The sequence below is a fragment of the Sylvia atricapilla genome, chromosome 28 (assembly GCF_009819655.1).
Source record: "Sylvia atricapilla isolate bSylAtr1 chromosome 28, bSylAtr1.pri, whole genome shotgun sequence".
NCBI classification, from domain to species: domain Eukaryota; kingdom Metazoa; phylum Chordata; class Aves; order Passeriformes; family Sylviidae; genus Sylvia; species Sylvia atricapilla.
In genome coordinates this window covers 2,122,034-2,147,392 of record NC_089167.1, presented here as the reverse complement: position 1 = coordinate 2,147,392, position 25,359 = coordinate 2,122,034, and the positions used below count along the sequence as shown (strand labels likewise).

Below are 25,359 nucleotides of genomic sequence, written 5' to 3'. Positions count from 1 at the left end.
ATCCACCCCGGGGCTCCTGTGGATTCTGCTCTCCCCAGTGGAGTTCTGACCCCCACAAAAATCTGCTCCTTCTTTCTGTATTACTCTCCTTTTTAGCTCTGGTCATTTGAGGAGAGGACTTCCACAAGTGCCTGATGCACAATTCCAAGCAGTGAACAGGAATTCTTTGGGTTTTTAGGTCAGATTTTGCTCTCACACACCGAGGAGGGGGATGAGCCAGGTTAGTTCTGTGCCCTGGCAGAGGGAATGAATTCCATCATCTCTGTGTCCTGCTTTGCCTTCTTCACATCCGACTCCTTCCTCCCACTCCATGGAACAACCTCTCACTTCTCCCTCACTCCCAATTCCCCAGGGGATCTCACCCCAATATTTCTCTAAGCCTGTTCAGATGCCAACACAAAACAAACAGATTTTAAAAACCCACCAGAATGGGGAGAGATTAGGCTCATTACAGAAAATAATATAAAGTTGGGCAAGGGTGAATATTTGCAAACATCAGAATTTCTTGTACCAACACAGGAGAGCTCTGCTCCTCTCCAGCCTTTTCCAGGCTGGGGACTTTGGGGTGAGCCCTCTTTTGAACAACACCCAGATTCAGATGTGCATTGTAGAAATTTTTTGGGTTTTTTTTTTTTAAATCCAGCTCTTCACTTTCCCCAGCACAAATCTTCCTCCAATCCCACCCTTCACTGCAATCTTGCCAAGGGCAACGTTGCCTCTTGATAATTCCAGCCTTTGTGTGCACCTCCAGAACGAAGAGACAGGCAGGGGGATAATTTGGGGGCTGCAGGGAGATGATTTCAAACTGAACCTTAAAAAAAATAAAAAAAGAGAATGTGCAGAATTCCAGGTGATGTGAGGCAAGGAAAAAATCCTCTCCCCTCTGATCCACACTAGAGATCTCCCCACACACACATCACTCTCCCTTCTGTCAGCACTGGGGGTTGAGGGGGGATCACCTGGAATTCTGCAATTTTAGGAAGGTCCACATTGGCTGCAGGAGCATTTTTGAGTCAAGGAGCCCACAGCCCAAACCAATCACAGCTGAACAGCGAGACCTTCCTTCTGTGAAATTTTAAATTAAAAGGTGTTAGGAGTAGTCATTTCACTCCCAGAGCCTTCACCAATTAAGCTGAGTGTTCAATATGGTCAGGTCACCCACTAATTTGGATTTTTTCACCCACCCACATGTCAACTTTAAAAAAATTAAAAAAAAAAAAAAGGATTGATTTTAAAAATTAAAATCCTCGTTGCAAGTTGCTTGGCTTAACATAAAACAAGAGCATAATGAAGGCGAGTGCTGCTGCTGCAAGGGGCTGACCCTCACTCCTAATCCCCTGTAAATTCACCCCAAAAAGTCACGAACTACATCATATTAGTTCTTACAGGCTGACATATTTCCCTGATCTTTCATGGGCCACATGGGGAAACAGTTTTCCTCCTGATCTGAATGAAGAAGAAAAACAGTGATCCTAATCAACCGTTTACCCTCAGTGCCTTCCCCAAACAAATCTGGGAAAGAGCTTAAAGGCTTGGGAATATCCTCGACCCTGCTTGATGCACTGTAATAACCCTACCTAATTATACTGATATAAAAACTAATTGGAAAGATAGCAAATGTCAGGGTAAGATGCAAATTGTAGGGTGTTAATTGCTGAACAGGTGCTGGAATAGAATTAAATGAGCATCTTGATTAGGAGAGTGGAAAAAACAAATGTGGACCCCCGAAATCAAGTTGGCCACGTGAATTATTTAGCAGCCTCCTGGTAGCAGCAAAAGGGGTCGTGTTGGTGTGACCTCTGCTTTGTCAGGGCTGGGCTGGCAAAACAATGCTGAACTCCGGCAGAAAACGTGGCTCAGGAGACAGAGATGGGAGCAAGGAACAGGGGGAATTTTGCAGTGGGATGAGAGAGGAGGATTTATTTTTTTTTTAATATATATAACAAGATAAGGGGAAGTTTTCCACGTTGGTTATTAGGGTGACAGGGAATCATTGATCCCACAGAACCCCTGAGGACAGAACACTCAGCTGTCCCACCTCTGCAGGGAGATTGCTGCCATTTACAGCAAATATTTTGGGGATGTGAGACCTGGGCCAGACAAAAATGGGCTAAAAGCTGATTTTTGTAACTACCCACAAGAGGAATTCCCTCCAGAGCCAGGAGTCCTGCAGTGACACCACCGTGGCAGTGAATTTTTTTTTTTTCACACAGACCCTTCAAAACCTGTCTCATGTTTCAGTTGCCACTCAGTGCCCAGCAAACAGATCAGCTCGAATGACATCAATTAGAACCAGCAGCGTGGAAACTGGAGCCCCCATCGTTACAGGGGTGATTTGGGGCACCAAGGAGAATCATTTTCACCAAGGATTTGATCCCCACTCTTTCATCTAATCACCAATTTATTTATTTTTTCCTTGGTGAAACAATCAGAACGCTGCATGAGCGTGCTGAGGATAGTTTTATAAAGTTTTATAAAGAAAAGCTTTATAAAGCTTTTATAAAGAAAATCTTCTTATTTTCAAAGAGTTTCAACAAGTGACAAAACCTACTGAAATAGTCATGAGAAAAAAAAAATAAACTATTACAAAGAAAAGCTTCTTATTTTCAAAGAGTTTCAACGAGTGACAAAACCTACTGAAATAGTCATGAAAAAAAAAACTATTAAGACTTCCAGAAGATAATTTTTAAGAAACTACCAAAAGTATTTACGTGGTTATTCAGTTTAAGAATTGCTTGACACACAATGGGTTCAAAGAGCTGCGATGTGGGGAGAAAATAAAGATTTCATTTGAGTCCATTTAATAAACAAACTAAATAAATATAACAAAATAAACAAAAAACATTTCCCTGTATGACAGTAATCACTATTAGGGACAAGTTGAAATTATTGCATTATTTTAGAAGCAGCTACAGACTCAGCCTAGAGCAAGACCCCAAATTTTTAGGCACAGTTCAAACCCCTCTGCATTCCAGAGAGAAAAATAGAGAAGAACTGAAACACAAAGAAAACAGGACAGTGGTCCTGGGCAGCCCTAAAATAGGAGGAGTATTAAAAAAAATATTTAAATTAATATAAGCAAGAGCCAAATTTGAGGCTTTTAATGCAGCCAACGAAGTGCAGAGGACCCACAGCACAAAAGTTGGATTTGGAATTATTTTTTTTTCACTCTCCTTTTAAATGCTGTATTCCAAAATATTCCTGCAGCACAGGGCTCTGCAGTTGTCTCCAGACTAATTCTCCATCAAATCAAGTTTTACGTGTCAGATCCCTTTTTCCAAAGCAAAGTTCTCACAGACAATGGGACACGACTTCCAAAATCCCTCTGACACCAGGCACTGCAGGGGGCTGAGGCAGAGGTGGGAATAAAACCCCTGAATATTCCTCCAGAGGAACAACCAACCTGCACCAGGTGACAGTGACACAAAGGGACTGAAGCCATGGGAGTGCAGAGCCCTTTTTCCCCCACCCAAACACAAAAAAAAAATCTCGATAAAAAATCATCTGTGACAGTGCCAAACCTACAGAAAGGGACATTTTTACACCAGGAAACGCAAAAAAGGGACAAAAAAAAAAAAAAAAAAAAAAAAAAAAAGTCTTTTTTGGTTTTTTTAATAGACAAAAATTATGTCTTTTTTCAAAAATTATGTCTTTTTTCATAGACAAAAAAAAGTGTCTATGAAATGCAAAAAAGGGATTCCCCAGCCCAGGAATGGTTTCAGCCTCTGTTTCTGAAGGGCAGCAGAATTTTAGGCCAGTTTCTGGCAGGATCAGTGTCCTGCCTGGGCTGAGGAGACAGAACTCACAGTGACACTTCTGAAGGCACCAAAAAAAAAGCTGGAAAATGAGAGAACCAGATGTCCCTAAAGGAATGCTGAGAAATGTTTCAGATAAGGAGGAAAGGAAAAAAAAAAAAAAAATTTTAACCAAAACATCCCAGAGGATGGGTTTTTTTTTATTATTATTATTATTTTTTGAGGTTCTGTGTGACCAAGTGACACTGACACAACACTGCCCAGCTTTTTCTCCCCTCTCCAGCAGAGGAATTGTGACTGAGCAGAAACTTTGTCAGCACCAGGGGGAAGGGTTGACACTGGCAAGGGACCAGTTGGAAAAGTTGTGGTTGCTTTTCTTCCAGGCCCAAAGAGAGCAGAGGTTTGGAAAACCAAATTCAAGTGCTTCAAATCCGAATTGCAATCTATATTCAAGCACTCCTAATCCAAATTACAAATCTTATTTTTAAACACTCCTAATCCAAATTATAATTTATATTCAAGCATTCCTAATCCAAATTATGAATCTTATTTTTAAGCACTCCTAATCCAAATTACAAATCTTATTTTTAAACACTCCTAATCCAAATTATAATTTATATTCAAGCACTCCGAATCCAAATTACTAATCTGATTTTTAAATACTCCTAATTCAAATTACAAATCTTATTTTTAACCACTCCTAATCCAAATTATAATTTATATTCAAGCATTCCTAATCCAAATTACGAATCTTATTTTTAAGCACTCCTAATCCAAATTATAATTTATATTCAAGCACTCCTAATCCAAATTATGAATCTTAATTTTAAACACTCCTAATCCAAATTACAAATCTTATTTTTAAACACTCCTAATCCAAACTACAAATCTTATTTTTAAAACACTCCTAATCCAAATTATAATTTATATTCAAGCACTCCGAATCCAAATTATGAATCTGATTTTTAACCACTCCTAATCCAAATTACAAATCTTATTTTTAACCACTCCTAATCCAAATTATAATTTATATTCAAGCATTCCTAATCCAAATTACAAATCTTATTTTTAACCACTCCTAATCCAAATTATAATTTATATTCAAGCACTCCTAATCCAAATTATGAATCTTAGTTTTAAGCACTCCTAATCCAAGTTACAAATCTTATTTTTAACCACTCCTAATCCAAATTACGAATCTTAGTTTTAAGCACTCCTAATCCAAATTACAAATCTTATTTTTAACCACTCCTAATCCAAATTATAATTTTTATTCAAGCATTCCTAATCCAAATTATGAATCTGATTTTAAAATACTCCTAATTCAAATGACAAATTATATTTAAAATCTCCTAATCTGGATTACAATCTAGCACAAGCAGCTTTGAAGACCCAGGGAATTTTCAGGCAGCCATAAATTCCAAGTTCATGTCCAGAGTAAAAGCTGAAGGTAAATGGGTGTGGGAGGAGGCAGAACTTTATCAGCCCCCAAAACTCCACTCTGTGGTTCAGAGTCCTGAGAGCCCGAGAAACTCAAGTTTCATCTTTTCAAAAAAGGCCCCTCCACGATGTGAATTCTCTTACAGAAAGTCTGTGACAGCCAAAGGGAGCAGGAGCCCAATTATCAATCTCTGCACTTTCACTTTTCAGGACATACTCTGTGTGAACTGCTTACACACCCCCTTCTTGATGTTGATACTAGATAATACAAAATGTTAATTGCTTTGCTGAACCAGGACCCGATTTAAAATAACTTTTTATGATAAGCAAACCTAAGCACACCTCTTAAAAATTAATTAAATATAATTTGAGAGGCAGCAGCACTCAGCTTTCAGTTCTTTATGCCATGAGCTGCTTCCAGGTGTTGGTTGTGTGCTGTTTCCACCTCTGGATTTGCCCTCCCTCTTCCCAAACACTCCAGGATTTTCCTGTCAGGGTTGGTTTGGAAGAAGAACCTTTGTGTTCGTGGTTAATGCAAACCCACCTCGAGTCTCTGCCCTCACAACAGCCCTGGGATAGAACCAGACAATTATTTATCCCTTTTCTGCTCCAAACATCTCCCCCTGAGCTGCAGAGACCCAAGACAAGGAGCCAGAGGGGAAATGAGGGAGTGGAAAACTTTTCCCCTGGAGCAAAGGAAGAGACCTAAGCAGAGAACAAGAGAAATCCTGCAGTGATCGGGCCGAAAAGCACAATCAGAACACAGAAAGTGCAGAATTCTCCCACATTCCATGGATAAATTTCCTGGTTCTTTGAGGGAACCTTTGGGAATTCAAGGGAAGGACACACAGAGGAGCAGCTTCCTGCAGGCTGCACCCCAAACTCCAATTTTTTTCTATTTTTTATAGAGATATAAACCCACTTCTAAAATACTTGAATCCAACCTTCCTGCTGCTTCCACTGAAATTAAAGAGTGGATTTGCATGAGATAAATACCCAAACCCATAACACACCATGTAAACAGGAGCTTTGGGGGTTGCTCTCTGCTGGAATAAATTAAAATAAAAGCTCATTCAGCATGAGAAATGCCATTTTCTAGTCAAACCAGCCTTATGCCAACTCCTCCCAGTGACAGCCACTGAGAAGAGCCAGGGATTAAAGCCACCACAAGGCAACCAGTTGATTTTTATTTATTTCTTGAAACAACCTCCGTAGGAAGACACAACCTCATGGAGGCAAGAGCTGTTTGCCTAATGGGCTCCCAGCCCCTGAGACTAAATAAGCTGACTGCTTAAAAACAGCTCAGGAGCCCCAGCAAAAGAGAGAAAAAATTATTGCTTCCTGTCATGACCAAATATTAAACACAGCACACACCTAATGGCTCTATCACTCCCCAGGGGAAGGAGCTTTATGAACAATAAAATCCCAGCAGATTTGCACTGTTTGGGCTTGGAAGCCTCATTATGGGCTCAGTGATCCAGGGCAATTTGCAAGCTCCATGGGCTCCACTCTGGAGGAAAAAGCCACCAAACGTGGAGCTGGGAGTGAGACACCCGTGGAGATATCAGCATTTATCTGGGAGGAGATGGGGAGGAAAAGGAAAGAGAAAAAAAGGAGGGAAAAGAAGGACGGCCTAGATGACAGCAGAGGATTAAAGATCCAAACCATGGAGAAAAAAGGGAATGGGAATCATCCAGCTGCAGAGGGGAAATGTTGTTCCAGGAGCTGCTGACATGATCCAGCCTGGAACACAAGACTTGGGTTCCATTCCTTCGTGTGGAGTGTGTCCTACAAAAAAATGATTGTGGTGACATCTCCTACATCATCTTCTGCAAATGATATAAGCTTTTAATAGCTGTAAAATTACTTCTCCTACTGATTCAAGCTTCAGATGCACATTTTGTATTTTCAGCCTCGATTTTTTTCTTTCCTCCACAAGGACTTGGGGGTGACGTTCCCAAGCAGGACAAATTGTTTCATGGCCCATCTGAAAGCAGGAACACATTAATTGGGAGAACTTTTTTCAGAGGTGAAGCACTCAGCTCAGAGAGGCTGCAACCCCGGGATGTTTACAGGGGCAGAAAATACGGGAGATCCCACCAGAAACAGATGGTGAAAGGGACACCCAGGGAAGGGATGAAGAGAAACAAAAGGTTCAAAAGGAAAGCAAGAGGCAGGAACTAAAAAGCTTAGGGCAGATGAAGTGACAAGTCCATAAAACCAGGTCTAGACAGAGGCCGAGAGGAGTGCAAAAGTGAGAAGGAAGAGTATTTCAGGTCATAAATACACAGAGGATGCTTTCATTAGGATGCAAATTCTCTGAAATATCGGCATTTTTATTGATGAGTGCAGACAGAGCCGGGCAAAGGCAGAGCCAAGGACTGGAGCTGTCACACACTGCTGCTCTGCATCCCCAGGATTTCTGCTGTGCTGTTTGCACAGCGAATTTATCCTCAGCTTCTATTCCCAGAGGTGCTTTAGTCCATGGGAAACTTGTTTTCTATTCCCCTTTCCACTACTACCAAGCTCATTGATCCCAATGGCTCCTCACTCTGCTCTCTGGGAGGTCAGCACCCCTTCACCTCCTCACTGGCTGTTTGTGAGCACAAACTGGGCCAAATCCTCCCCGTTTACAGCAAAATGCCTCCGTTTAAAAAGGAACAAGGATTCTCCTACCCCGTGTGTAAACTTCGCTCCCTAATCCCTAACTTTTGCCAATCTAACAAGGTTGGAATCCCTCCATGCTTGTGTCCAAGCAGCTCCAGAGCATCAGGGGACCTTATCTGATTTATGCAGAGCTGCTGAAATCCTTTGGGTTTTGTCTTCATTGGGCTTATTTTTTTTTAAAGGCTTGCAGGCAGTAGTAGCAACACTCAGATTTTATTTCTTTATTTCTTCATTATATAATCTTTAGATTATATAATGTGGCCTTGCTTAGGCTGAGCTGTGCTTCCATCTCAGTTCTCAGGACAGGACATGAGCTAATAATTGCAGTTATAGATTTAATGGATGGTTCCAGTTGATAGATTTAATATTGAAATGGCCAATATTGCTGGCACACAGGCGCTCCCTCTAACACATCCCAAAAGGCCTCTTGGTGTTTGGATTGTGTTTGGAGGGGCAGAGATGCCCCCAGTGAAAGCACCTGGCCAGGAGAAAACCTGCACAAAGCACTGGTGGAAATCAGGTTCCAGCTCTGTTTATAAAAAAAAAAACCCAACGTATTTTATTTACGTATACAAATAAATAAAATTTTATTTATTGATGTGTTTTATAAACAGCTATCTGTGCTTGAAACCAGCTGTGATTTAAACCCATCCCTCATTCCTTGCTCCATTCCAGCAGCACCCAACACTCCTGGAGGAAGAGAAACTCGACAAATTGCTCCAAAAGCACCTCCACTGTGACAGCAATGCTCCTGCACATCACCAGAGTTATTTCCACACCTCAGCCCTCAGTAAATGTGTCTTGGTGTCATCAGGGAAAGTCAGAGAGTCACATTTATGGTTTCTAGTTAAACACTGACCCTGTGGGTACAAAAATACAGGGAGGAAGGGGCAGAACCCAGGACTCCCACTGACCCAACCAGTCCATTCTTCATTTTTCTAGCACTAGAAAATGAAGATCTAGAGATCTCTAAGCTTCTTCTGACTCACCAGCCTGCTGGAAAATCTGTTGTCTGTCAACATTAAATGAAAAAAGATTAAGTGACACGAGCTACTCTCCGGTTTAGCCCATTTACAAGCCCTTAAGTGTTTGCACACATCAAAGATTTCAACATGTTTTGGACGGCAAACTAGCAAAGAATTCTCTTTTTTGTCTAAAAGAGAAGGAGGAGGGGGGGGGGGACACATAAAAAAAAGAAACAAACAAATTAGGCACTAAGAGAACCACTTGTCAAATGGCTGGGGTAGTGCACTTTGAGTTACTGACTCCCCACAAACATCCAGTCTACTAAAAAATTCATAAAGAGACAGATGGCACACCAGCAGCTCTTTGCAGGAGAGCAGGATTTAGCAGGGAACAAAGGACCTGGACTCCCTGGGACAAGGGGAGAGATCCTGGAGGGGTTTGGGGCACTCAAGGAGCTGGGAACAGCTCCTGGTTTCACCCCACGCATCCCAGAAATTCCTTTTGCCTTGGCAGACACTCACAAGGACCACAGGGAAAATCGAAATGAAATCCTCCTGGCAGCAGAAATGTGAAAAATAAACCCCCCAAAAGCTCCTGGTTTAGGGATTTGAAACCACTTTTTCACGGCCAGGAATTGCCTTTGCTTTCATGGGGAAACTGAGGCACGTGGTGTCACTAAAGGTGATGGGGCAACCCAGTGTCTGTGGGGATTTTTGGCTGTTCCTCTTTGTTAGAAAAAGGGGAGGGGAAAAAGGGTTTAAAAAAAGCAAAATTTTCAGCTAAAAAATTTCACCAATCCTCCCCTGTACCACAGAGGGTTCAATTAAACAACAGCTTCAGTAAACTCACAAAATAACCTCCTCTAAAGAGCTTGAATCTTCAAGGAACACAAAGAAAATTTAAAAAGAATCAAAAGATTCTTTGCCATTTGATGAATTTATATCCCAAACTGTACAACTCACCTACAATGAGAGAGAAAAACTGCAGTAAAGTGATTAGTTAAATTAATTTGCATCTTCCACGAGCCCTTAATCCCAACATCAAGTTTCTTTTTATTGGCACAAGCAGGATAGGAAAGGCAACAAACTGAGTCATTCTGCCAGGGGGTCACAAAATCCAGATTTCAGCTGGGAGTGCCATCTTCAGAGGAATGAGCTTCCACCCAAAATTCCCCCTGCACCTCACATCCCAGCCTGTGATTTCCATAAAGGAAACACAAAATTCACTCTCCAATATCAAGGAGTTACCAGGAACATCAAGAACCACCACTTCAGCCACGAGGGAAGGGGGAGAAAAGAAGATATTTACATTTTTGATGTCTCTTAGAGCGAGCAATTCCACAAAATACCAACTTCAGAAGGGCAGAGAAATCCAGGATGGATCCCCCAGAGCTGGGATCCACCACTGGAAGGCACCAGAACCAACTCAGCTCTCAGTTGGGTTGTGCACACAAAGTCAAAGCTGCCCGTGACATTTTGAGAACTGATTATGGCTCGTGTTGTCCAAAACTTTGGAGTTGTAAGAGTTTCTGGATGAAAAAATGCAATCCCAGCTCCTTCCAGCCCCGTGCTCCAGTGGAATTCCCAATTTTGGACATCTGCACTGCAGGATCTGAGCTGTTCCCTCCCTGTTCAACCTGAGGCATCACCCTGAAATGAAATTCTGACCAGAGTGACAGGAATTGTGGCTCAGAACATCACAGGAACTGAAATATCCCAATGGATCCCGCAGATCTGGGGCAGCAGGAGAGGGCACACAATTCCAGTGGAGAAGTTCCCCTTCGTATGGAAACGTTCTCATCTCCACGAGGCAGTGGAAAAATAACTGCAAGGATCTAAATGCAGTCCCCAGAGCAAAGGTCACCGCAGAAATGTTTTATTCAGCATCAGAACTTGTTGGATTTCTTTCAAGGAGAAGGAGAAGCCCAACAACAACAACAGGGCTGACGTTTTTTTTCCCACTGAACTATTTCTTCCTTTTTCAAACAGCGATACAAATCCCCAGGGTTTGGTGAGCACCAGGGGGTTGTGTCTCCCTCCAGCACAGAGCAGGTAAAAAGGTGGGGAGAGAAACAACTGAAGGGGAAATCACTGTTTTGATGATGGAGTTATGGTTGAACTCAATGACCTGGGCGACCTTTCTCCCCAAATCTCAAAGATCCTGGAATTTCACGCCAAGGAAATTCTGTTTCAGTTTCCCCCTCACCGTTTAGACCCAGCTCTGTATAACACAAAGGTGTTTTTGCAGTTCTTCTCTCTCCATTTTCCTTTTTTCCCTTTCTTTCTGACACCAAGCCAAGCCTCCCCCTGGCAGCAGGGCAGAGCTGGGATAAACTCTTCTCTCTGGAGCCTAAATCTGATTTAGTTGCCTCTAACACGGAGTGGAGCAGCTTTATCAACCTGCAGCTCTTATTTATTCCCCTCACTGAGCTCCAGAGCTCACCTGGAATGGAGACACACACACACAAAGGGAAGAACCAACACACAAAAAAGGAGCTGCCAGACTGAGCCTGGAGGATGCTTCCATCCATATTCCATTCCAAGAATATTTCTGTTAGCAGGGCAGGCAGGAAAAAAGAGTTCTGGGCACAACAGGTGAGTTGTGCTGCACAGTTTGCACAAGCTGTTAGAAAGAAAACCTCTGTTTGTTCTCATAGTTTCCATTCCATTTTACATCAGCAGATCCACCAGAAAGCCTCAGAACCCTCACTCTGCATGAGGACAGGCTGATAAATTCACAGTTAAACACAGACCCCCTGAATGGTGACAAAAACACATTTTTGGGGGCTGTGGTGGGGAGGAAGGAGCAGAACCCAGGACTTCCACTGAGCCAACCTGTCCGTTCTTCATTTTTCCACCACTGCCTTGGGATTACAAATTCAGCTGGGGTAAGGAACTGCCCCTGGCAAAGTCTCAATCCAGGGGCAAATCCAGGGCTTTCCATCCCCAGCTGCTCCCCCAGCAGAATCCAGACTTCAGGTTGGAAAGTTCCCAAATGCACATTCACAGCAAGCCAAAAATAAGCTCAAAATTTCATAGGAAAGGTCAAGATGGCACATCCAGGACTTCTGCTCCCCAAAGAACCCATTTCACTGCAACTTCCAGCTCTTCCAACCACAGCTTGTGAGCACAGGATTAAAAGGGGAAAAAAAAAACCATGGGGTAAAGGGAGAGGGAGAACCCAGCACCTCAGCAGAGTTCCAAAATTATTTAGGTTAATTAAAGAAATGGGGGAAATTAGTGCAGGTCTTTATTCAAACCAGCTTTAGTGCTCTGAGTGCCAAAATTTCCGAGTATTTGGAAGTATTTCTGAGTATTTCCACGAGAAATACTGTGACAAATAAAGCTTGTTAGAAAGGAGATAGAACAGGCCAGGCACAGAGAGGCGTAAAAACTGCCTCTGAAATCAATCCACTCAGCTCTCTTGGAGCATCTGCTTCAGGGAAAAGGAACCTTTTAACAGCTACTACACAATAATCTGGGGGAAAACATTTCCACCCTGATTTTTTTCCTTATTTGCTGTTCCCCTTCTGGAGCCCTGGAACACGTGCTCCTTTCTGAAGCAGCTTTTCCTGGGTTTATTTCCTCTTGAGAATAAAAGTCTGAGCCTTGCTGGACTCCAGATTTCAAATGTTCAGGGAGTTCCACCGAGGAGGTTTTTTCTGAGCTCCCCCAAAAGACACAATTTTTACAGTGCCACTTTGTGGTTTAACAAACTGCTGCTCTCCCCATTTCTGTGTCTGAGCTAAAAATTAGCAAAAGAACCCAAACCTGGAGCTGAAACTGAGTAGTGCACGAAGCTCTTCTACATAAAATTGCTCACAATCCCCAAGCTGTCAGATTTAATGTTGCATTTTTGCCTTTTTACGTTTCCATTTACAAAGTTTTTTTACATTTTGCCTTTTTACCTCTCCCTTTCTCCCCACATCTCTACAGAATGTTCTTCTGTTAAAGAACATTCCTGGAGCTGCCAGGTGACTCCAGGTTTTCTCTGCCTCAGCAGTTGGATCCCATCCCTGGGGAGGAGAGAACGTTCCAGGTGCTCACATGGAATATTTGGGAATATTCAGTAAAAAAAACCAGAACTTCATTTAAAAATTCATTTTTAAAATGAATTCATTTAATTCATTTAATTCATTAAATTCATTTTAAAACTTCATTTAAACAAACAAACATGAATTTTTGTCAAGGGCCTCACACGACAGACACTGACAGATAACCAGGGAGGAACAACCTCAGATCATTCAAAGTGAAAAACAATCATTTTTTGGGATGGTTTTGCAGGAAAATGAGGATTCAAGGATTCATCTCCTACCTGTCAATGATCACAGGGTCGGATGGAGTCTCGTTCCTGTTGCCACAACTTTTCTTCTCACAGCATCGACTGCAGAGGGGGAAAAAATAAAAAAAACACCAAAATTAAAGAACCATTGGGACAGTTGAGAGCAAAGAATCAGCTCAAAGTCTGTCAGAAAACCTTCAGCACTCGATATGTGCCTGGAAGGGTAAAAATTCTGCTTTCCAGAAGGGAAAATTAAGGGAATTGAGTGCCTAAATCCTGGCTGGTTCCAGCTGGAGTTTGGCACTTGGCTCCCTGCAATCCATTCTGAATTGCCCAGGCAAAAATGAGCAGCAGTTTGGACACTCTTGAGACCGAGGTGATATTTATGAAGGTCTAATAAGTGATTAACAGATGTCATAATGTCATTAAAGGCAGGACCAAATGGGTTATGTGGGGTTAAAAATCCATCAAGAGGTGTTAGGGCTGATTAGGAGCAACCTAATGGTTTGGTCCACTCCAATAATCTTAATTTTTTATATATTTTACTGTATTTTTTTATTATTATTATTAAATATCTAAGTTTTATATGGTGACTGAAAACTTCAGCTCTATGAAAAGCCAGAGATTGAACACACTTAGATCCTACAAAGGATATTTTGCACGTTGGCTTTTGCAATCATTTCAGTGCTAAACCCTTAAGATTAAGCCTTCATTTATACACATTCTGTGATAATATTAATTATAATAAATAACGATAAAAAATTTTAAAAAATCAGGATTTTATTTCCATTGATGTAATCACTGATGTGAGTGATGCTGTTAGCACACACAGTAGCTGAGGACCAGGAGTTTAATAGATTTTAAAAATGATCCTTGCTCTGAAAATCCTCACTTTTAATCATTTCAAGACAGAGAGAAGATTTAAGCTGTTTCCACACTCAGGTTTTTTGGTCCAGTCAGAGCCAACAGGGGATGGGGAGGATGGAGGCACCCAAAAGTTTAAAAAGTCTCCATCAGAATTCTCTCAGAAGGCACCAGAACTTTCCAGAAGATGTTTGTCACATCCTGCAGAGGTTTCTGTTCAGATTTACACACATTGGAATTTTGGGTGGGTTTGGTACAGGGGTGTTGAATGCATCTGCAAAATTCCCTGAGGATTCTGAATATCAGAGTTCTCCAACTGCAGAGCGAGTCCAAGCAGAATAAAAGTAAATGTGTAAAAAATATAAATGTATAAATACACAAAATAAAATCTATAAATTGTTTTAAATATAGGTATTATATACATGTAAAATATATGAATTTTATATTAAAATAGAAATATATAAAATATCAAAACCTAAAAAGTAAATAAATAAATATTTTTAAAATAATAAATAAAACAGTTGAACTCATTGGAGGCAGAATAAAATACTAAAGTGAGGATGGTTTTTCTTGATATGCCAAATAGTCAACTATAAATGCCTAAAATGAGCGTTTAGCCAAAAAAAAAAATCCTCTTTCAGCTGTGAAAAATCCCAACATTTCCTGCAGTTTCCAGGAAGTTCCTGCTCTGGGGCTGGGATTGCCAATGCAGATGAGCTGCAAGGAGCAGATTGATTTAAACAGCAGCTCAAACTGTTTCAACATTCCTACATCCCCCTGGCCTCAAACCTGCACTTCTTCATTGATGCTGCTCCTTTTAAAATAAAAGGCAACACTAAATATTTAAAAATCCCCGGGGCAGCCCCTGGAGCTGCTGTAAATTGTCATGGCTCCATCCACTTCAGTGCAGCTCTGGAAATTCACACCAGGGCACAACATCACCTTCCTTCCTTCTCCCAACTTTTCTCCCAACTGTGCATCTTTTCTGGATTTCGTTGCCTAATCAGTGTCTAGAAAAAGAATGGAGTGTTTTTTTATAGCAGGGGTCAAGATGGGAGGTGCTTTCTAAAGGAGAAAATTATAACACACACCCACCCAAAAAAAAGCAGAAAATCCTCTCATAAACTTAAACTCTAATAAACATAAATTTGGGATGTACTTTGATATGTCCAATATAGCAACACATGGGTAATAACATTTGGAATAGAATCTTTGCTGCTTTACAGGGCATTATGATAAAGCAAAAAAAAAAAGAAGGAACACAGTTTTGAGAATATTTCTGTAGTGGTTCCAGGGATGGTGCCAGTTCTTGGAGGGTTTTAGTGTGAATTCTGTTTTTATGAATTCTGTGAGATTGAGCACAATGTGGCTGGGTTCACAAACGAGTGCATCTTGTTTTATATCTAGTGCCATAATTATGGCAGTTCTGAGCTTTATATTTGTAATTTTCAAATCTTTTCCCCCTAAAAATTGTGGCTTGCAGCTGAAGTTCCCCAAATATTTGACTGATATTTTCATTCCTATCACAGTTGGGGGAAGATCTTGGTAAGTGATAAACTTTTTCCCCTTTGACCCTGGTACTTTCTGAGCCCAAATATATATTAAAAAAATAAAAACCCCAAACCCTTGATGAGGGAGAAGAGCCACTCCCAGTGAAGAACTTGTTTTCAGATGAATCAGAGTGGGACTGAGGATGTTCCAGCCCAACCATTTAGCAAAAAATACCTCCTAAATCTTCAAATCCCCATTTCCATGTGTCTCACCCCATATCCAAGCAGTGACATTTGGTTGGTTTCCTGAGTTCTGTCTGTTCCAGTTTCAGCCCAGCCCAAACCCCCAGACTCTGGTGGTCCAGGATCAAGCCTTCAATATCCTCTTCAAGCCAATAATTGCCATGACTCGACCAATATTGACCAATATTGACCAATATTGACCAATATTGACCAATATTTTCATTCCTGCCCCAGTACTGGGCTGGGAACACACCTTTGGGGATGCTCATTGCTTAAGACAAGAATATCAAGGCTTAAGATGAATTTCTACATCTTTTGTTGTTAATTTTCCCCTCTAATTAGATCTACTTCGGGAAAATGATGGTTTATGTTAAGAATGGTCAAGGAAAAAAAACTAAAAGCAAACCCAGAAAGCTCCCAGACATCCCCAGCCCTAGGAACTGAAGCCTCATCCCAAAGCCAAACTTCCATCCTTTCCCCTCCTTATACTTGACTGAAATGCTTTTAAAATCCATCTCTCAACTTCCCTCCTGCCACCCCAACACCAAAATAATAATAATAATAATAATAATAATAATAATTTTTTTAAAGCCCCTGTCTCTAACTTCAACTCCCAATAAGCTCACAGTATGGCAGCTTAAAAATCAAGATTTTTATTTCCAGAGACATCCTTAGCCTTACAAACTGAGCATCCCAGAAACCTCATCCCAAAGCCAGACTTCCATCCTTTCCCTCTTTGTACCTGAACTAAAACACTTAAAATCCATCTCTTAACTTCCATCCTTTCCTCATACTTGACTAAAACCCTTTTAAAACCCATCCCTCAACTTCCCTCCCGTCACCCCAACACCAAAATAACCAAAATAATAATAATACAAAAATACATATAAAAAAAAGCCTGTCTCTAATTTCAAACTCAGATAAGCTCAAAACATGGTGGCTTAAAAATCAAGATATTATTTCCATTGATTTTATTTCCAGAGATATCTCCAGCCCTACAAACTGAGCATCCCAGAAGCCTCATCCCAAAGCCAAACGTCCATCCTTTCCCCTCCTTGTACTAGGCTAAAACACTTTTAAAACCCATCACTCAACTTCCCTCCCTTCACCCCAACACCAAAATAATCATAATAATTATTAATAATAATAATAATTTTTAAAAGCTCCTGAATCTAATTTCAACTTCCAATAAGCTCACAGTATGGCAGCTTAAAAATAAAGATTTTTATTTCCAGAGACATCCTTAGCCTTACAAACTGAGCATCCCAGAAGCCTCATCCCAAAGCCAGACTTCCATCCTTTCCCCTCTTCATACTTGACTAAAACACTTAAAATCCATCCCTTAACTTCCATCCTTTCCCCTCCTCATACTTGACTAAAACCCTTTTAAAACTCATCCCTCAACTTCTCTCCCGTCGCCCCAACACCAAAATAACCAAAATAATAATAATAAAAAAATACATATTAAAAAAAAAACAAAACTGTCTCTAATTTCAAACTCAGATAAGCTCAAAACATGGTGGCTTAAAAATCAAGATATTATTTCCATTGATTTTATTTCCAGAGATATCTCCAGCCCTACAAACTGAGCATCCCAGAAGCCTCATCCCAAAGCCAAACTTCCATCCTTTCCCCTCCTTGTACTTGACTAAAACACTTAAAATCCATCCTTTAACTTCCATCCTTTCCCCTCTTCATACCTGACTAAAACACTTAAAATCCATCCTTTAACTTCCATCCTTTCCCCTCCTCGTACCTGACTAAAACCCTTTTAAAACCCATCCCTCAACTTCTCTCCCATCGCCCCAACACCAAAATAACCAAAATAATAATAATAAAAAAACCCACATATTAAAAAAAAAAAAACAAACCCTGTCTCTAATTTCAAACTCAAATCAGCTCGCAGCATGGTGGCCTTTGTTTTGTTTTCTTCTGCCCAACTCCTCCCTGCAATTGCATAACAAAAGTGTCTAAATTCACACCATCTGGCCGATAAATCGGGCCCCAGCGGCCGCCTGGCCCAGCTGATTAGAGCCCCAGTCTGGTCTGAGCCTTGTGGCGAAAGTCACAGCTGTGGGGCTCGCTCCACTCAATACAACTCTGTTATTAGCCAGCTGTAGACCCTGAGACTACTTCTGTTCGAATTATAATACCTTTTAACCCTCCCAGCGTTGAGGGCGAAGGGGGTTGCTGGCGGCAGCATAACAACGAGTTTCCTCTTGGTGGAGGATTGGAAGAAAAGGAAGAACACGAGGGAGGGTTGAAGGGGGGAAGCTTGTTTCAGGAGAGGAGGGGATGGTTTACCTCCATTTCCAGCCTTTTAGGATTGTGTTATTCCATATAAACTCACCTAAGAGGAGTTGTTCTGAAGAAGCCAAATGGGCAAAAAGAAAATAAAAAAATAAAAATCGGATTGGAAAGGAATAAACGGAGCCTCGCACTGGAAGCGCTGAAAGCACTAATTATAGAGAGCTGAACTTTCAATGGCTGTGACAGATTGGTGCAGCCGTATCAATATTTGGACAACTTTCCTGCTAAGCAGGCATCTTTCACTGTCTGAGGGAGACACGGGCACTTTCGGAGGCACACAGCAAAAAAAAAACCAAAAAATCTCCACGTGTGGTTATGTACAGAAATATCCCCCCCCAAAAAAAAACCCTACCTTCAGCTAGGGAGGATTGGAAGAGGAGCAGAAAGACAGACAGACCCTCCTTGTTTTCCTTTTCAAAAGCAGTAGGCATCAATTTCGACAGCGGAGTGGGTACAGTGCATTAAAATTTTATATACTGTTCCTAATGCAAACTAAACGAGAGGGCTTTTAAAAATTGATGCTGCCACTTAAGCGGCACACAACGAGGAAGATTTGATTATTGTACTTAAAAGAAATAAAATAAAATGTCAAGTTTAACTAGGGCTGGAGCCGTTCCCCTGGCGTTATTGGGAGTGATGCGGTGCACGCACAGCACCCTGCTCCGAGATGCTCCAGGAAAACACCACACATCTCAAATCAAACGTCTTCATTAGGTCACAGAGCGCTTTTGATTCCCTTCACTAAGCTGTGTTTTACACGGGAAGGACGGCCCCGAGCTGTAATTCTTCCTTGGTTAACCTATCAAGCAGCAGAGCTGAGAATAATCAGAATATTGGCTCAGGTTTGTGCAACGCCGCCTTAAACCGAACACGGAGCTTCGCAGGCATCACTGGAGCTCAGGAATAGCAAAGCTGAGCGGGGCATTTGCTAACCAGAAAGGCAGGGGGAAGAAAGCCCAAATTAATTTTAAATCTAACAAGTGCATTTTGGAGGAGAAGGTGCTGAAATACTCGAAGTTCCAAAGCAGAGCTGGGCTCTGTGCAGGGAGAGCAGAGAACGGGCTCAGTGCTCTCCTGTTATCACAAACCATAACCCAACCACTCCAGAAATCAGATTTCTCTTCTCCTGTTTTCACCTGGGTGCAGTGAAACCTTTCAACAACACGAATCCATATATACATATATATATAAATTTATAGAATTACGTGCTTGAGGTTCTGGGTGTGCCACAGAGTCACTTCCACACCTTTGATCTTTGCCACTTCATCACCAGGTCCTTGTAAAACCCACCCAATTCATCCCTCACATCGTGTTAGGGCACAAATATGGAAATACTGGTCAAAAGCTCATTTACTTAATTACCAAGAGCTATGTACAAAGAGAAACAATACATTTGTTTAATACTCAATACCTGGTTCGTATTATATTAAAAAAGTAATGGAATTGTTGACTTAATTAAGCATTGAAACTAAGATTCCCCCTTGTTAAAAATTCTGTCCAAATAAACTTCTCTCACTGCTACAGTACCTTGAAAGGCTACTTTAATAATTTTTTTAAAAAAAACAACAATTAAGTAGCAAGCTGCACCATTAAAAGAAGCAACATTGAGTCCAAGAGCTTAACCCTCTCCCAGTGTTACAATAAATCACAAACTGTGTTTAATAAAGGTCAGGAATGGCTTTTGCCTCTTGTTTTATGAACGTTCTATCCACATTTTAGCACATTTTAATATAAGAACATTGACTGTTTGCATTATTATATGTATTGAAAAAAAGAATTTAATTACCCAGGAACAGGAAAAGTAATAAGTTACCATGGAAGCACCACATACACACATAAGGTACATGTAAGTTCAGACTTATACAAAAGTTATTAAAAACATCCTCTAGTCATTTCACCGTCTAATTTATAAATTTGAATGCTAAAAAATAGTGTCTTCTCTTTTTGGTTTTAATTAAAAAAAGTACAAGGCCCCTAAATATTGCTCATGTGTATAGAAAGGAAGGGTTTGAGGGTTTGTTTTTTATTCTTTTGGGGTAGAACTGCCCAAAATTAAAGAGCATTAACGATGCCGCTTTAATTAAGCCAATTAAAATATTTCACCGAAAGAAGTCACATGAGGAACAACTTGGAGTTTCCAGGTAAAAAATATAAAAGTTCAACTGCTCATTCACAGAAGGTGAGCAGAAATTTTATGAGCAAGGAGCACATAAAAGTCTTGATTTAAACAACCCATGCAAAGGCCTACTTTAAATAAAAAAAAAAAAATAGTGCAGCTGAATGTCCTGCAGGAAAAATAAATAGAGAAAAAAATAGGAAATCCCCTCAAATATCTGTTTGGAACCGAAGAAAATGTTACCCAAATAAAGAGAAACGCAAAGACACTCTCTGAGCCACCAGCAAAATAAACCAACAACAAAAATCAAACTCTTCCCTACCCAAAATTTCCTGGGGGAGGCTCATTCCCAGCTTTTGGGGCAGCAAAGCTGATAACGGATGCGTTAATAAAATCAAAATAAAATCATCTTACCTGCACATGACCTCGTGGGTGAGCAGCACCCTGCACATCTCGGGGTTCTTGTTCTGGCCTTCGTAAGTTATGGGCTATAAAAATGAAGAGCAGGAGCATCAGGGGTTGGCTCTTTATTCCTTAGGATGTTCAGATGTGAGAGGAAGGGATTTTACCACTCCTCACCATCGCCTGCAAATGAACACCTTCCCCTTTATGTGCAGGGAAAAGGGCTTTACATCAATATCGCTACAAAGTGAATAAAAAGCTACAGCCCACAGAGGGGAAAAATAGAAAAAAAAAAAGGGATTTAAGAGCACAGTTCTCAACTATCCTCCAAAATAAGTCTGCAACACGGCAGAGCAAAGATCCAAGTGAAGCAGGGAAGGGAAAAGGTGCACGGGAATGATGAGCAAACAGGGAGGATGAGGTGGGCCAGCGCAGCCCTGCTCACCTGCTTGGTGACAGAGTCAATGAGCCTCACATAAAGATCCTGCTCCGTCCTGACACCTGCAGCCAGGGAGAACAGGGGTCAATACACACCCCACAGCCACCTTGGAAGGAATATTCTACTTTTAAATAAACCCTACAGCAGGCACTTGGCCCTAAAAGCAGCAGAACAAACCCGTTTTTGTGCCCTGTTACACCCTCAGCATCCCAAGTGCTTCTGTTCCCCAAGCCCACCTAAACTCCAGGGCACTGAAAGGGCCTCAAACAAGGGAATTTTGGTATATTTTGGAAATCACAGCCCCCACAGAATTTAGGAGGGGCCAGGGAAGGACAACTCACCGTTGCTGTAGAGGAGCTGGAGTTTGTAGTGTGTGCCGTTGTTGGTCTTCTCGTTGCCTTGCTCCTGCAAAGGGAATTGGTAAAAAAAAAAAAAAAAAAAAAAAGAAAAAAAAAAAAATCCTTCCAGAACTTACACTTGGCACATTTAAAATGCAAGAGCTGATAATCATGATGGAAGTGACAACAAAGTTCATTAAAATTCTAAGAGGTGAATCCACTGATTGGGATGTATTAACCTTCCGAGTGACCCAGGACAAACTACAAAATGCTGCTGACATCTTTTCCTGTAGGAGTTCAAGAACTTCTTTCCCTCTCTTTTTTTTTTTTTTTTTTTTTTTTTTTTTGCCATTATGCTCTCAACTTTTTCAAGGCTAGAAATTGAGAGGAATTTGTGCATTTCAAATCAGTTCATATAAAGCAGATTGACAGCGGGGAAAACGCAACGGCTTTTGATTCCACTGTGATCATTTCTTTTCAGCAGTGTTACTTTGGGCCAAAATTGATATTTATTTCCTCGTGGTTGTGGTACCGGGATGTTTCTTACACATTTTACTTCATTTTTTTTTTTAAATGCTATTTCCCCTAATTAATAAGATCATTATTTATGATTCACAGTTCAAAAAAAAATCTTGTCCACGGCTAAGAAAATCATTGAAACAAACGCAAAGTGGTCAAGATGTGGAATTAAAACCCAAAAGCAAACACTTTCCAAGTCCTGCCATTGACTTTGCAGCCTTAGGAAATACAAATAACCACTCTCAACGCTAATCTGACATATTACAGGTCAGATTCCACTTCTGTTTGGGTACTAATAAAATCTGGGAGACGTGGTAGGTAAAAAAAAAAATAATAATAAAATAAGTGCCTTTATCCCCCCACGATTTTTATTGATTTTATTTTTTTTTTAATGGGTGAATGACATTCCTGATACAGAGCAGAGGGTTTCTGACCCTTTTTCAGTGCAGCAGCACAGACAGAGCTGCAGCTCTGCCCCAGCACCTGAACCCTGCCCAAAGCACGGCCGTGGTCTGTCAGGGACAACAGGTATTAAAAGTTGGCAGCTCAGCGAAGGGGAAAGACCAAAACTGGAGAGGAAAAGAGGAAGAAGAAGAGTAAGGAGCCTTACTTTATCATTTTCTACAAAGTCCACAAAAGCTGTCCTCTCTATTTCCACGGGCTGCCCCTGTCTGTCGTAGAGAGCCAGAACAAAGTGAAAGAAATTGGATTTCCTCAAGTTGGAGGGTGGCTGCTTTTCAAAGTGGGCTCTGGACAAAGCCACTCCGCTGTGGAGGAAACACACGGGATGGGGTCGAGGGGGGGAAAAGACAAAGACATTACCAGGTTGTGCAGCAGAAAAATGGCAAAAACAACAACACAAGAAGGCAGAGCACGTTCGGACCGTCCCGGCTGCAGGCGGCCAGGGGACGGGGAGATGCTGAAAAGCTGATTTTTGGCACAAGCCCGCTCCTTGCACACCCCTTACAAAACACGGGTTTTTCCTGCCTCCTCTTATTGCCCTGCCTGTCAGAGCTCCTGGCCGGGATGGAGCTGTCAGAGGGTCTGGAAAAGCTCTTGGCACATCCCTTTTTTCTCACAAACCCTAAAACCCTTTCCTACGGGCAGTCTGTCAGCTCCGGAGCATCCATCCCCGCTTTGGGCACAGACAGCGACTTCACTCGGCAGCGAAGTTGGACTTAAGTCACCGACTTACTCCAAAGCGATTCCTGCGAATTGAAGCTGTGATTTAAGCTGAAAGAATTTATTCTGGGGTTAGCCAGCCCTTGCGAAAATCCTGTCCCTGACTGCAGAAAACGTCGTGATGTTTCCCACGCGTTTCCCGGCTTGGAAAGATTCAAAATGCTTCTGTTTAACCACAACAGCCCTGACTGCAGCTTTATTTCTTTGTGAAATTAGTTGTAATTCCTTCTCCCTAAAGCAAATTTCTGCTTATTGCGAGAAAATCGGTGCAGACGAGCACCTCCAAATTACTTAATAAAAAGATTAAGTCTGTGCGCCAGACTAGTTAGGAGTTGGACAGCTTTGGGTTTTAGTCCCCAAAATAGCTCCAAAGCACTGGCAAAAAAAAAAGTATTTGACTCTTTCAGAGAGCTGCAGATGTTTCCCTGGGTTTTCCTTGCCAGGGAGGGACGGTGTGAACTCACCACATCCGCCACAACTGCACCCAGCTCGGGGCTTCCTCTCCTTCTGCGGGTAAAAAATCGGGATTTATCGGTTTGTTCGGGATGTATCTGGGGAGGGAAAAGGCAGGAATATATCCCGAGGAAAAAGCGCTGGCAGCGGGCAGCACAACCCGGGCTGTGCCTCCACCGCTCCCGTGAGCTGGACCCTCCTTAGGAGCCGCTTCCTTTTACTTTCGATTTCCTCGAGGATAAATCTCTTCCCCCTCCTCAACCGTGTTTATTAAAGGCTCTATGGACATTTATAAAACTCTGAGAACTCCTCCCATGGCGCTGGGAAAAGCTTGCTGCGGGATGTGCTATTTCTGAAAGGTCCCTGGTCCATCTGAAGTCCCCTCTGCTGTTTCATGCCCTTCACCTTGTCTCTAACACTAAATAAAATCAGGTTTACTCCCGGGGTTCCCGATTTAACCTTCCTCGGTGTTACTAATTTTTTTTAAAAAAATTTTAAAGCTATCCAGAGAGCAAGGAGAGTAAAAAATAAATCCTAAAAGAGTTTTCATCGCCTTGCCCCTAACGGGAAAAAAACTGGGATAACTGTCCTGTGCTGACTTGGCTGGGAAGAGAAAATAAAAAGGGGGGGCAAAAAGGGGAAATAACCCACCCAAACAAGCAGAAAACAAAGAGCCAAGCCCCAAATCCGGGGTGTGCAGAGCCATTCCAGAGAGCTCTCGGAGGCTGGGGCAGGTGGGCACGGGATGCCCGCGGGGTCTGTGCCCTCCGCTGCTCTCTCAGACCCTGCCCCAAACCCGCGGGTGAGGATCTGGGCAATGCCCACGGTGAATTTAATAAAATCAGATTGTCTGCGAGAGTTGGGGTTTGACATCTACGGTTAATTCTAACTCGGTCCCTTCGTGTTGGGCTGTGTGGGCCAGCGAGCTGAGCCCCGGGATGGCTGGGAACAACCAGCCCAGGGTCCCGCACATCTTCCTGGGGCAGAAATGAAAAGGCTGATCCCATCTCGCTGTCATCAGAGTTTTTGGACTCCTGATGCTCTCTGGTTTTGGAGCGCTGTGTTCTAACTCTAACCTTCACTTCTGGCCGGCTGGAGGAGACCGGGAGGGGCACAGAGAGCGAGACAACAAATCTAATATATCTAATATCAAATGCGAACAACAAGGCATAAAGAAAAGATTTGCTTTTAAAAACTAAAATAAGAAGCAAGGGGGAAAGTGGGAGAGAAAGAGTCACGGTTACCTTTGTGCTGCTACGTTCGCATCCACAACCCCAACGTTTCTGACCCAGGACCTGACGGAATCCATCTCCGAACCTAGAGATTTATCTTTCAGAATTGGTCCTCTTCCTAAAGTATCTTGAATTCCAAACATTTAAAAAGTCTATTCCAACTAGCAACAGTTTCCTTTCGGGAGATAAAGGGAGAAGAAAAAAAAAAAAAAAAAGAAAAAAAAAAAAAAGAAAACGACGCAGCTTTTGACTCTGACACTCAAATCCCGGGAAAGCGAAGTTCAGCTTTAAAACCAACTTCTTCTGCTTTTCAGCGCTGCGTGTTTTGAACGCCTTCAAACGCGGAAGGGGGGAGAAGAAAGTTTTTTTTTTTCCCTCTCGCCAAGTGAAAGTCACGCCGATTCAGCCTCGCCGGGTATCATCATCATCCTCCTCCTCCGCACGCAGCCGAGGGCAGCGCCGCATCCAGAACCGCCCCGCCGCCGGGGAGGATCACCTGTTCCTCCGGCGGACAAGCGGGAGGATCGCTCGCTGCCTGATCCAGGAGGAAGGGGGAGGAAAAACAAGCCGGGTGAGGGGGGAAATCGCGACAGAAGGGTCGGGACGAGCTGAGGAGCGGCGGGTCCCTCCCCGAGCCGCCGGCGCCGGCATCAATGGGCAGC

The 25,359-nt window shown here is 42.1% G+C and overlaps 1 protein-coding gene across 1 annotated transcript in view; it reads right to left on the bottom strand.

Annotated features, from left to right (window-relative positions):
• EBF2 (EBF transcription factor 2) overlaps positions 1-25,044 on the bottom strand; it is a 122,867-nt gene extending 97,823 nt beyond the window's left edge. The window contains exons 1-6 of the mRNA XM_066337356.1: positions 24,710-25,044; positions 22,441-22,597; positions 21,315-21,378; positions 20,980-21,035; positions 20,547-20,620; positions 13,143-13,211 (exon numbers count right to left, since the gene is read on the bottom strand). Of these exons, the coding sequence (XP_066193453.1) occupies positions 13,143-13,211; positions 20,547-20,620; positions 20,980-21,035; positions 21,315-21,378; positions 22,441-22,597; positions 24,710-24,840 (551 nt within the window). The 5' untranslated portion in view covers positions 24,841-25,044. The remainder of the gene's footprint in view (positions 1-13,142; positions 13,212-20,546; positions 20,621-20,979; positions 21,036-21,314; positions 21,379-22,440; positions 22,598-24,709) is intronic.
• Positions 25,045-25,359: the final 315 nt, after the last annotated feature.